We start from the raw sequence: 14,489 nt of genomic DNA, 5'->3' as shown, positions 1-14,489 counted from the left end.
GGCTGTATCATAAACACCCCTATCTTATGCAGTTTTTAAATATTGACTATTCTTCTTTAAAATCAAAGAGTTGAGGTTTCAAATCGTAAAAGAAATATAAAAAAAAATAGTCGATTTGACCTTGTAGTTGAAAAGAAAAACAAAATAGTGACAGTCTAGCAAACAATGTATTGTTCAATTACTATAATTATTGAGCAAATAACGTACTAACTTACAGTGTTATAATAATTACGTATTGTTCATAACAAAGGATTCCAGTACCGGCTTGAAAGGAAGTGCTAACTTACAGACTTTTACAGTGTTATTGCAGAAGTTGGATGATGGCATTAGGGATGTCAAAATTAGTCTATAAAAATATTACTTGTCCAAATATATTTAAATTTTGGTTGGTTATTGACCCAATTATTTATTAGCCCAGTAAGTTTCAATCAAGCTCATTTCAACTCATAAAAAATGGGGCTGATATGTAGTCTAAATTGACCTTGAGAAATCTTATCAAATTATTATCAGCAAGACATTTTTTATAACCCGCTTTTAGCTCATCTTAGCTCAACTTATTTGAACTCAAGTAACTTTGGATGGATCAATAAACGCCCATTTATTAACTCAATCTATTTTAACCCGTCTATTTGACATCCTAGATGGCACCCAGGCCCAGAGATAGAGCAACCTAAATAAAAAAACAGTTTGATTGGATCTTCTTTACTTAAAATTACATAGTACAAATAAGATAAAAATGAATTCTTTAGCATAAATATAAATGGTTGAATTTATTTTGACATAAAACAAATTTCTATTCCCTCCGTCTGAAGTTATATGACACGCTTTTTTTTTTTTTTTTTTTTTTTTTAGAATTCTTTAGCATAAATATAAATGGTTGAATTTATTTTGACATAAAACAAATTTCTATTCCCTCCGTCCGAAGTTATATGACACACTTTAAAAATAAAAATAAAAGAATATCATCCTTTATGTATTAGACACAATTTAACTTTGAGGATTCTAATTTTACTCATACTGAGATGATTTATATTCATACATATATTTAAGACTTATTTTAGGTCACAAAATTAAAAAATCCTTATTTCTTTTTCCCGTGGCCAGCCAAACAACGTTAGATAAATTAGGTCCGAGAGAGGAATATTTTTGATTTCGCTGCTGATGGCACCTGAAATGTTCCACAAAAGTAGAGGTCAAAAAGAGATTTGTACCAAACATTCCCACCGGAGGACTAACAAAACTGAATGCAATGAGAAATAATTATAAAAGTTGTCGTAAAATAATAAAGGACCACCAAAATATTTATATCAATCCCTCAATTAAAGATGATTAGTTGACAAAATTTATTACTACTAAAGTTTCCTTGAGGCGTTACTTCCTCTCAATAGCGCAATCGGAGATGAGCCTAAACAATCGGTTGGCGAGTAGTCACAAAGACTGTTAATCATCCAGCATCACAAACAAAAAATGAAAAATAAAATAAAATTATGCCACTGTTTATTAATTCCTAAAACTGAACTAGACGGGCTAACACTCTTTGCTTTAAAATATTAGGAGCAAAAATTTAAGAATTAAAAAGTAAAAAATTGTAACACACAAAGTTATGATGAGATGAATATGACCACTTCATTTTTAATTAGAGTTTCATGTTCGAGCCCTAGAAATAAAGACATTACTAGTACGAACGACTCGCTTTTTAATAAGCCTCGCGTTGTGAATTCGATTTAGTCTGAGCCAGAGACCGAATATAAAACAAAAAAGTACCTGAAGAAGAAAAATCAGTATTGTGCACCATATAGTACGCTTCATAATTTAAATTTCTAGAACCCAAAGAAAAGTCCAAGACATTGGTAAAAAGAAACGACCCCATTGTCGACGACATTGACGCCCCCGACAAGTCTTCCATTTAAATCACAATATAAACAGAATATGCCAACCACCACAAATTAAAACACATACACTTTCCCCTTTACCCCGAAAAATTACAATTCCAATGGATCACCATATGTTCTCTCCAATCTTATACGCTCCTCTTCTACTAGCTTTATACATTATCACCAAACATTTCATACGCAAATTCAAAAATCATCCACCAGCTCCATTTCTTGTTTTTCCTTTTATTGGCCATCTTTATCTCTTCAAGAAACCTCTTCAACGTACCTTAGCCAAAATCTCCAATCAACATGGCCCTGTTCTTCTCCTTCAATTCGGTTCTCGTAAAGTCCTTTTGGTTTCTTCACCTTCTGCATCAGAAGAGTGTTTTACCAAGAACGATATTATTTTCGCGAATCGTCCTCATTTAATGGCAGGGAAACATTTAGGATATAATTTTACTTCGATGGCTTGGAGTTCTTATGGAGATCATTGGAGAAATCTCAGGAGGATCACTTCAGTTGAGATGTTTTCCACTCATCGTCTTCAAATGTTTCATGGAATTCGTGTTGATGAAGTGAAGTCTATGGTAAAGAGGCTTAATTCTTCTGCCATGGCTGAGAAATCTGTGGATATGAAGACTATGTTCTTTGAGTTGATGCTTAATGTCATGATGAGGACAATTGCTGGAAAAAGGTATGCTTAGCACATTTTTATTTACTTAATGGCCGTTTGGTAGGTAGTCAAAATTATACCGGGATTATCCGGAACTAATTTATCCTACCTTTTGGATTATTTTATTTCATCTAAAGAATAGTATAAAATAATTCCGAGATAAATGGTATAAGGTGAGATATTCATCCTTGGAATTATGCTTCATTTTGTACCTTGTTTGGTAGGAAATATAAATTTATCCTCCTATCAAATACGATACAAAAATTTAGCATGCACAAAACGACCCCTTAGGTGTACTTATTTCCGTGTGTCTTGATTATTTTTCACGTGCCAAGCACATAAATCATAATGGGAAGGGACTGAGGCAGATCTAGAATTTTATAACATGGTGCACCACTAAAGGAGAAAAAAGAAAAGTATAAGTGAGAATTTATCCTTGCTCCTTCAGGTAAAAAAACGTAGCATCAACTAACCAACCAAACGACCCCTTTAGGTAAATATATCGTTTAGCCTTTTTGAAGCATGATTCCAGCACTTCCAGCAGATAATATTAAATAAATTCTAAAAAATATATAAATAAAATATAATTTGGCGGAGAGACTTCACGGGTACCATAAATTGCCTTATAAATCCGTCCATGGGAAGGGGCAAATCAACCAATAATGAAGGAAGTTCAATTGAATCTCATACAAATAAGATAAAACCAATTTTTCTTTTTATATTTAAATTTTGAATATGCTTGACATAAAGGAAGCTTCTAGCTTAGTTATAAAAAATGAATCAAAATTTGATTCAGTTTTTGATTTCATCACTAGTAATGAGTGATGATGAGACTTAAACTTAAGATATGTGCGCTAAAACGTGTGGTTACCCTTACTAGCTTATAAAATTTAACCTGCTACAGAAAACACACTTTATTTATTTAATTATGTTTTGAGCAGGTATTACGGAGAAAATGTGGAGGACATCGAAGAAGCTACGAGATTCAGGGAAATGGTGCAGGAGACTTTCAGGATTGGTGGCGCGACGAATGTCGGTGATTTTCTGCCAGCGTTGAAGTTATTGGTGAGGAAATTGGAGAAGAGTTTAGTTGTGTTGCAACAGAACAGAGATGAGTTTATGCAGGATATGATAAAAAATTGCAGAAAGAGAATGAAGAAAGAAGGGACTGTTACTGATTCAGAGATTGAAAGGAATAAGAAATCATTGATTGAAGTATTGTTAACACTGCAAGAAAAGGAACCAGAATATTACAAGGATGAAATCATCAGAAGCCTTATGCTTGTAAGTTACTACTTCAATTTTGCATTAATCCTGAATTTTGATTTAATTTTAATCTCTGCACTTAATTTGTTAAGTATAATTTTTTTTTTTTTTTTGCCTTCTATAGATGTGATTTATGAAATGAAAACGGATTAATATGCTACATTTAATTCATGGTTTGGTCAACAAGTTTAGTACAAAGTTGAATGCTAATTTGGAGAATCCCATGGAGGAAAGACCAACCAGGCTACTACTATCCAAACTATTCACTTAAAAAAGGAAAAGAAAATAGTTAGAGAGAGAATTTAACTTTCTATACAATGATACTATTACTCCGTATTAGGTTTTTTAAAGGAGAATCCTATACTTAAGAGTAACGGTCAGAATAAGTAAAATTAGTTACATGAAAAGTAAAACAAAAGAACCTTCAACTTACGGATTAAATTTACTTTAGTTACAAGTTTTGTGGCGAAAATAACTGTAATCCCACTTTAGAAAGCAAGGATTTGGTGCAGCAAATCTATGATTAATAGCCTATTAGATGACAGTGGTCAAATATTCTCTTAGAAATTTCCTTTTCTTAGAGGGTTACAAGTTACAGCAAGTCTAAGACAACTTTTCCTGCTGTAATTGATTCAATTACTCAACCTAAATTGATATAGATGAAACGCAAATGACGCCACTAAAATATGGCACTTGTTTATTTTTTATCTCCACGTTACTATTAGGTGGTCCTGAGCTAGTGTACTGCCCACCGCTTCAAATATTTATTCTCTATTCGCTTTCTTACTTATTGGGATGTTTTAGTAGGTAATATCGTTGAAACGACAAGGCTGCATTTAATTGTATCAGTTTGAATTAAACATCTGTAGGGTCAAAAACAATTGTTCCCCATTTATTGTATGAAAATCTTATCAAAATTTTGTTTGGATTTGACATTCAAAAGTTGGATTAAGTTCTTTCTAGAAACCAAGGAGGGGGCAATGCTTGATATTTCTCGACTCTATCCTTGAGAGATAGTTGAACTAGCGACTCATGAATACTGCAATCTGTAGGGTTGGACAAGTCAATAACTCGAAAGCGTTCGATCTGATTCTTGAGCACTTCGCCTCTCTTTTTATTTATTTATTTTTCTAAAATTGAGTAACAAAATAAAAAAACATTCGAGTTAGTTATACATTCAGAACTAAAATATATTGCTAAACTTTGTGTAAATATTTTTCACACCTCAGTGCATAAAACTGAAACACTTTTAATGTTTGTAGGTTCTATTAGCAGCAGGGACTGATACTTCAGTTGGGACAATGGAGTGGGCTTTATCTCTAATGTTAAACCACCCTGAAACTCTGAAGAAGGCACAAGCTGAAATTGACGAACGCATAGGACATGAACGTTTAGTTGACGAGTCAGACATCAACAACCTACCTTACTTACGTTGTATAATAAACGAGACGTTCAGAATGTACCCTCCAGGACCTCTGTTAGTCCCTCACGAGTCGTCCGAGGAGACTACCGTGGGAGGCTACCGTGTACCTGGAGGCACAATGTTGCTTGTGAATTTGTGGGCTATTCACAATGATCCTAAGCTTTGGGATGAACCAAGAAAGTTTAAACCAGAAAGATTTGAAGGACTAGAAGGTGTTAGAGATGGGTACAAATTGATGCCTTTTGGTTCTGGAAGAAGGAGTTGTCCTGGTGAAGGATTGGCTGTTAGAATGGTTGCTTTGTCATTGGGATGCATTATTCAGTGCTTTGATTGGCAAAGAATTGGCAATGAATTGGTTGATATGACTGAAGGAACTGGACTCACCTTGCCTAAAGCTCAACCCTTGTTGGCTAAGTGTAAGCCACGACCCATAATGGCTAATCTTCTCTCTCAGATTTGAACACAATTGGTCTTGAACCACATGTTCAAACTAGAGTATTATTCATATTGGTCACTCTATATTAACGTACCAGTTTTGAAATATCTTATGCCTCAATGTATTCTTTGCTTAGTATATTGAAACTGGCAAAGAAAAAAGGGCCTATTTGGCTATTTCCATTTACTAGATGACAATACTATGATAGGAGAGTGATAACGTTTATTGCTCATAATTGGACGGGAAGTTTGATTCTTAAAGTAAAGTTGGAGGGTGTAATTTATGTACTCCATGATTATCACCCATTCCGATAGTGTGCAGTAAAATTCCTTGGAAAAGACTCTTGTGTTAACGCTCTTTGTTGCGCTTCAACAACCTTATAAACTGGACAAAGAAAAAGAAACAACCTTATCAATAGAGGGGCTAATTTCTGATGTTTTGCCCTGACCAGTTCCCTCATTGGCGTAGCTTACGAAGAAAATTTTACAAGTTTCTGTTTTCAATTTTTCACTCCCTTTGTCCATTTTTTACTTGTTCTGTATTTGGCTGAACACACCTCTTAAGAAGTCATAAATAGAATGACAACTTTACTATATCAACCCTAACTATTACTTACTAAGTTATTTAATGATTGAAATCAATCAAACATACTTTAAAAGTTGTGCAACCACTAACAATTCATTGAAGTTTCCAACCCAATAATTTATAGTAAGGGTAAAACAAGTATATGAAATGATAAATTATCTATTGATTTTTCAAACTGAACAAGTAAAAATGGACATCAATTTTTAATATAGAGGATAAGTAAAAATAGACGGAAGGAGTATTGACAAGCACAAGAAAGCTAAAGCTACAAAGTAAAGAAACCTCTTTGTGTGCTGTGAGCCATAATGAACATAGTTTATTAAGCTAGTATAATGATCTCATTTCCTTGTTAACACAGATCAATTTGGGCGTTAGTGGGAAATGTGGAAAAACAGAATTTAACCGGAGTTAGTGGAGTGAGCATTTTTTGTTTGCATCAAATAGTTAACAAACTCCAACTATTAGAGTTAGTGGGAAATTGTGGAAAAGAAGAATTTAACAGAAACATCTTGAAAGTCCTGTCAAGTTCTAAACTTGCAACAAAAAATTATACCAAATATAAAAAATAGCATAAACTACAAAAATTGCACCTCCAAATTAGTTCCAATTAAATAATTTTTTTTAACATTTTTAATTAAATCTAATAACCAGAGTTTGTTAAATATAAATGGAAACCAAAAGTATAAACTTAAAGGACATATTCTACACAAAAGACCAGCAAATAGCATGTCCAATAAGAAACCATTTCCTATATATTAGACAAGTCTAGCTTAATTAAATCAATTGTAGCTATCCAGAAGAATATCTCAAAATCATTTGTAGCCACCCATCCAGATGAATATCTCAATGGAATTCTCTTCCATTTACTTAGCTATTCCTATGTTTCTAGCACTGTATATCTTAACTCAACATGTCCTTCACAAGCTCCAAAAACTTCCACCATGTCCATTTCCAAATCTTCCAATAATTGGTCATCTTTACTTACTGAAAAATCCCATGCACAAGAATCTCTCAAAGCTCTCGAAAAAACACGGTCCAGTACTCTTTCTCCAGTTTGGCTCCCGAAAAGTCCTTATCGTTGCTTCTCCATCAGCAGCCGAAGAATGTCTATCCAAAAATGACATTATTTTTGCAAATCGTCCTCGGCTTATTGCTGGAAAACACTTTGGTCAAAACTACACTAGCCTTGCCTGGTCATCCTACGGTGACCATTGGCGAAACCTTAGACGTATAGCTTCTACTCAACTCTTATCATCATATCGCGTGCAAACTTTATCCGTTTTTAGAACTGATGAAGTTCATCTGATGATCCAACATCTAATTCAGAAGTGCAAGAACAATGATTCATATCAGAAGGTGGATATGAGGAGCATGTTGTTTGAGGTAACGTTCAATTCCATTACGAGGATGCTTGCTGGTAAAAGATTTTGCGGAGAAAGAGTTGTGGACTCCGAGGAAGCAACAACGTTTCAGGAGATTGTCGGAGAGCTAGTGAAAGTACTTGCAAAGTCAAGCAAACAGGAGTTCTTGCCATTCTTTCGTTGGTTTTCGTTGGAGGGGATTGAAAAGATGTGCGAAAATGCGCAGAGGAAAAGGGACGTTTTCGTGCAAAATTGGATAGAAGGATTTCGACAGATGAGGTCTAATAAGATCGAGGCAAATAAAGAAAACAGAGAGAGAACCATGATAGAGATCTTGCTATCACTACAAGAAACAGATCCTGAGTACTATACAGATGAAATGATCAGGGGCCTTATGATGGTAAGAATTCACAGTGTATACAAATATATTCATCACTGCCAAACAGTGGCGGATTTAGGGGTGCAATCCAAACCCCCTTCGCCAAGAATTATACTCACTCAATCCAAATTTACATGATGGTGTTTGACTAGGCATGACGTTTAAGAATTAAAAGAAGACTCTTGCAACTTGTGGTCTAAAATAAATCATAGATATTTATGTGGCTATAAATATCTCACTTAGTATACGACCAGGCAAGGCTAAATAAGGGGATTCAACATTTATTATATACAAAAAAAAAAGTTACTTGGAACACAGAGTACTATGAACCCGTTTTGATTGGGTTATAAGTTGTTGTTTCAGCTTTTTGAGTGTTTGGCTGACCAGCTTATAAGCCATTTTGTGCTTAAAATAAACCCAAAAAAATAATTGGGCCTGTTTGGCTTAGCTTATCTAAAACAGCTTATAAGCTGCTTTTTTTAAACCCATCCAAACAGGCTCTATATATACAAAAGTCAGTTTTTTTTTTTTTTTATATCGATGATGTTGATTCCCCTTGACTTATTCTTATGTTTACCTTTTTATATTTGAATCCCCTTGGTGAAAGCTACTGCTTCGGGATGGATTATAATTAACTTGATATGCTATTTGGCAGACACTTTTAACAGCTGCAAGTAACACCTCAGCAGATACAATGGAGTGGACAATGGCACATTTCCTAAACAACCCAGAAATCCTAAAAAAGGCAAGGGCTGAAATTAACAACGTTGTTGGACAACAACATTTGATCGATGAATCGGATATCTCTCAGCTACATTACCTCAAGTCAACCATCATGGAGACACTAAGGATGCACCCAGCGGTCCCATTGCTTCTGCCACACGAATCATCCAAAGATTGCACGATCGGAGGTTTTCATGTTCCGCGAGATACAATGTTACTAGTGAATGTGTGGGCGATACAGAACAACGAAAAGATTTGGGGTGATCCAGAAGTATTTAGGCCAGAAAGATTTGAACATATGGAGATGGGAAAAGACAATGGGAATCAGTTCAAGTGCTTGCCTTTTGGGTCAGGGAGAAGGGGATGTCCTGGTGAAAACTTAGCCATGCGTATGATCGCGTTGGCACTGGGATCACTTATTCAGTGCTTTGAATGGGAAAGAATTGGTGATGAGAAAGAAGACATGAGCGAATCGGGTGGTTTCACTGCACCTAAAGCTAGACCTTTGGTGGCTAATTTTCGTCCTCGACCAACAATTGTGCCTCTTCTTTCTCAAACTTGATTTGCACCCTTCTGTAGAAAGTATGAACTTCTAGTACTTTCATTTTTGTTTAAATGGATCGACATGGTCAGTGAAAATCAAATGGCTGGTTGGAGTCGTCCTTTGTGTTTCTCATATAATGTATTTACTAAAGATCTATCTGCTGTACAGTTTAAGGAGTTTTTTTCCTAATTTTCATCCCCCTAGATTAACGGAAAGTGATAGGTTGTTTTTCACATTTGTTTATAAGTACTTCTTGTGCTCACAGCTAGCACATTTGTACTGACAAAGTATAAATCAAATGGTGCTTTGGCTGTTTGGCCTTTCCTTCATAGCAGGCATTTGCACATGGGGATATACTTCTCTCTCTTGTTAAATAAACTTCTAAAGCGAAAAAGAGATCAATAATTGGCATGAGTATTCGTTAATGTGATGGTCAATGCCATGTTATCTCACCCTAAATCTGTTTACAGTTTTTCTATTAAGTAAATTACTTTCCTCTAAATGAATCAGGTTAAGGAAAAGGAAAGAAAAGGAAGCAAGGGAGAAATAAATAAAATAAATAATACAGGAAAAGCCAAGAGGAATGGTTCCTTCAACCATTAAAAGTACAGAAAGAAACAAGTAAGCTGTATCATGTACATACACACACAAACACACACACACACATATATATATATAGAATCAAGATGTACAAGCAAGAAGATACCATTGCTCCAAAAAACAAATGGTCTTGCGTCTTGCCTTTCGTCATCAATCAGCGGTTCAATCATTCAAGGGCTCTCTTGCCACAAGTGGAACCAAGATTTGAAGTTTATGGTTTCTGACTTGCTCTTGAAACGATAGTTTGTTTTAATTCTGACCTTGCTTTCTGGGAGGTTTACATTGTTAGGAGTAGCATTCGTTCTTGTTTTTTCACATGGATAAATTCTAAAAGAATCATTTTCTAACTAACCAAAAAAGGTTATGGATTAACTAAATACACCTGGCCAGCAAAGACTTGCTTAATTCAGATAACAGTCATAACACAAGTAGATAATAGATATTCTTAGATGAGTAGATAATATATATTCTTATCTAAGCTACAAGGACATTAATTTAATCCAGCATTGCTAAGACTAGATAATACCAGATATAGTAATAGAATATTGATTATCATCATCTTTTCTTTGTTAACAATCCATGGACAGTCTTATCTGTATTCCCCAGTTCTGTTCTTTGTTCTCTATATTTTTGTTTTTTTGATGACATGAGAACCCGCAGCCGCTACCCTTCGGGTGCGCACAGGGTAAACCTTTGTTCTCTATATTATCAGCCATCATTTTCTTCACAAACTACAAAACCTTCCCCCTAGCCCATTTCCAGCATGCCTTTCATTTGCCATCTCTACTAATTGGGTAAAACTTTCCACAGAGCCTGATGTGGCTATAATAGCACCTCATTATTTCGAAACAAATAACCATTTTAGATTCTGACTTGTTTATTCGTTCGTTGAGGTGAGTTGTGAGGAAATATAATGGCAAGAACGAGAAACAGTCCTAGATGGTCGCGAGATTTACGTGCACAAAATAATGTATACCTACAAAAATTGTACCTGCACAAAGCAGCGATAATAAAGAAACATACCTGCCACTTTATGTGACGCCACATATTGCCTTGTCAATTGGGGATATGAACTAATAATTCCTCAAGATTTTCTTCCCCTCAAGGCTAAGAGTTCTTTGAGTCCAATTATTATGAAACTTCTTTGTGAAGTAGATTCAGTTCCCAGATCACTACCTATAGCCTCCGATCGGTTCTGTGTAAAATATTGTACACCAAAGACAACCAAAAAGGAGAAGGAAAATGAACTCCTACTAATATCAGAGTCAGACTATGGATAATAAAGCATCTTTAACATCAAGAACCCATTATCAGAAGAGAATTCTTGAATTTAATACTATCACTGATTATGTTAGGAGGCGCATATGCAACGTTGACCAAATGGCCGCAGCAATTTATAATTCATCGCAGAGGGAAAATACCAGAACTCTTTCACATGATAATAGAATAGCAGGGAGGTCCAAGTGTATAAAAGTCACTTAGAACCCATTTAGAACCAAACTGTTGACTTCACAGTTCGAATTGTGACTTCTTGACCACTAAGTTGTGTGATTACAGATGAATATAAGATAATCATACGTTTGATTTTTGTCCTCGACCAACTATTATGCCTCTTCTTTCTCAAATTTGATTTGCATTCTTCTGCCAAGTACTCTGACTGGTCAGGCAATAATAAAACCAAAAAAGAGTTCAAGAAGATTAGCCAAAGTGATCTTTCATGTGAAAGTTCCTTCCTAATCCTTATCCCTTTAAATTAAGAGAGTGATATGTTATTTGTACATTTGTTTATATACACTGGTTGTATTCGGAGCTAGCACGATTGCACTGGCATAGTATAAATCAAATGGTTATTTTGCATTCGCGTCTCTGGCTACACGTATTTCTCTCGTAAGTTTCTTCTTAAGCGAATAAGAGTTAAGTAATTAGCAGAAAGTCCTTAATGTGATGGTCCCTTCCATGTTATCTCACGCTAAGCCTATTTAGAGTATTTCTATAATAAAATACTTTCCTTTACTATATGAATTTGGTAAAGAAAAAAGGAAGAGAAGGAGAAATAAGATAAATAATAGTACAGGAAAAGCCAAGTGGAACCAGTTTTTCGAGCAGACCTTGATTTCTGCTGTCTCATATTAAATGGATTACGTTGCTATCAGCCAGCAGTGACAATGCACGAACAAACAATAAAGGCTTAAAGAGAGAAAAGGTAAGATGTAGGAGTATCATATACCATAATATATATACAACGTCTAAATCAAGATGTAGGAGCAAGAAAATGCCATTGCTCCAGAAGATCCAAACGGCCTTGCGTCTTGCCCTGTGTCATAAATTAAATAATACTGACACAACCGGTTCAAGGGCGGCCCTATTTCGGGGAGGTTCACTGTGTTAGTATTTAATTAAATTCCTTCTTGTTAAGTTCAGAAGGACAACTTTTAAAAATTAAGTTTTGACAATTAACCAAACTGATTATGGATTAATCAGCTACCTGGCCTAAAAAGACTTGTTGCTTTAATAAATTAACATAAGTAGATATAAATATATCCCAGTCTAAGCTGCAAGGATCTTAATTCAAGCTAGCGTAGTTCAATCATCAGACATTATACTACAGTATTGCTGATTAATGATCCATGGACAGTCTTTATCTCTATTTTCTAGTGCTTTTCTTCGTTCTTGATATCATCAAACACCACAAGCTCTTATTTATTTATGTGGTAAGAGCAGCAACGAAGCTAGTCAGTACGTAAGCTTGTATTATAATCCTATTTCCAGTTTGTTCACGGGTCAATATAGTGTAAGCAGGGGCGGAGGTAGCTTTCATGATAGGTATTCAACGGAACCTAGTAGCTTTAGCCTTGATCGAGTCATCACAAGTATTAATATTATATATATGATGGTAAGAACGTAAACAGTAGATAAAGAATTGCTCATCAATAAGCAATTTTACCAATTTGATATGCTATTTGGCAGACGCTTAGAACACCTCTACATAGGCCAGTTGGGAGCCACGGTTTTCACTAATGTGTTCAAAAATATAAAAAAGTAAATACATGAAGATCCAAAATCTACCACTTATAAATTTAAAAAAAAAAAAAAAAACTTACATGTACAGTGTTAGAACTGTGGAACCCCTAAATTCCACGTGGCGGATACGAGTCGACAATGGCTCTTTTGCTAAACAGTCCTAGGAAAAAATAATAAGGATGTTTATTGACAACAATTGTTCGGTTGACGAATCCGATGTACATCAGCATCATTTCCACAAAATATCAAAATGGAAATATTGGGATCCGTTTGGCCATGAGAATTATTCATTTTTTTCAGATTTTTTTCACTTTATTTAAAAATCTCCTTTTGGCTTTGAAGTTATATTTGAAATTTGAAAAACGCCTAAAATTATGTTTTTACTTTTTTTTTTTCTAATTTTTGTACATTCAAAAATAGATATTTTTTGCAAAAATAGATATTTTTTGCAAAAATTATAACCAAACACAACTCTATCTTCAAAAAATTCAAATAAAGGAAAAAAAAAAATCATCCAATCCAATGATGGTACAGTTGATTACTGGTAAGGTAACTCAACTAACTAAAAATGGGCAAGACAATCATTTTTCTTTATTTTTTAATAAAAAATTAGTATTATGTTTTTATCATTTCATATATAAAGTTATTTTTCTTTAATGTTATAGCAAAAAAGTCACTTTATTTTTGCCATTTCATATACAAAGTCACTCACCATACTCAGATGATATTTCCGGTCTCTTAGCTAACGTGACAATATTTAATTGTTTCCAAATCACCGCTTCACTTTAATTTTAAAAAAGCAGACATTTGACAAATGAGCCCGTAATCAAAAACCGACCAGCTAATTTTTTAAATTTAGAAAAATAAGGATTGTTTAATCCTATGAGGTGCGATTGATGGAATGAGTTTGAACGATGTCCCAGATTTAAGAAAACATTATTAATTAATCCTTTCACAATCTTGTTATGAACTATTTCTTCATTATCAAAGATTGTTGCTATAATCTACGTTCATTCTGTGTTCGAACGTATGACCTCTAAAATATTTTATTCAATATAATAGTCTGTTTCCTCCAAAAATTAACAGTAACATTCACAAACATTAAATTTGTTCATCGTATCCCTTCTCGTCCTCCACCCCCTCTCTTTTCCCTGTCAAAACTCTAGCATGTCGAGTATTTTAGTTTGAGATTCATCAGTCAAATACGTAGCTTTTTAATTATTAAAGTGAGATTAGTGATTTTAGCAACGGGAAAATATTGCCCCGTTAGTTAAATGATCGAAGATATCACTTGAGTGTATTGAGGGACTTTGTGATTGAAATAACAAAATTAAAGTAAGTTTTCAAAACAAAGAAAAGTAACTTCATGTGTACAACGAAGAATAACTTTCTTGCGTGATTTCTATTGGTAGATTGATCTTTTGAATAATAAAAAATTGTAGCCCATGGTATGTTGCCCTCTTCCGCACCCGGTGATTGAACAAGATTAACATTGACTGATCCAGTGAGTAGAATATTACTCCCTCCGTCCCATAATAAGTGTCACCTTAGACAAAAACACATATATTAATAAATCAATAATGCAATGTGAAATTTACCAAATT

The 14,489-nt window shown here is 34.4% G+C and overlaps 2 protein-coding genes across 2 annotated transcripts; both read left to right on the top strand.

Moving 5' to 3' along the window:
• The first annotated feature begins 1,868 nt into the window (after positions 1-1,868).
• LOC132627808 (cytochrome P450 81Q32-like) lies at positions 1,869-6,010 on the top strand. Its single transcript, XM_060343384.1, has 3 exons — positions 1,869-2,568; positions 3,489-3,831; positions 5,076-6,010. Exons 1-3 carry the CDS (start codon positions 1,994-1,996, stop codon positions 5,694-5,696), a joined length of 1,539 nt encoding a protein of 512 aa, XP_060199367.1. The 5' UTR covers positions 1,869-1,993; the 3' UTR covers positions 5,697-6,010.
• Positions 6,011-7,030: 1,020 nt separating this feature from the next.
• Positions 7,031-9,467, top strand: LOC132627806 (cytochrome P450 81Q32-like). The gene is made up of 2 exons (XM_060343383.1): positions 7,031-8,018; positions 8,653-9,467. Exons 1-2 carry the CDS (start codon positions 7,092-7,094, stop codon positions 9,280-9,282), a joined length of 1,557 nt encoding a protein of 518 aa, XP_060199366.1. The 5' UTR covers positions 7,031-7,091; the 3' UTR covers positions 9,283-9,467.
• Positions 9,468-14,489: the final 5,022 nt, after the last annotated feature.

Source organism: Lycium barbarum, chromosome 2 (assembly GCF_019175385.1).
Source record: "Lycium barbarum isolate Lr01 chromosome 2, ASM1917538v2, whole genome shotgun sequence".
Lineage (NCBI taxonomy): Eukaryota > Viridiplantae > Streptophyta > Magnoliopsida > Solanales > Solanaceae > Lycium > Lycium barbarum.
This window is presented reverse-complemented; position numbering and strand designations above follow the sequence as displayed.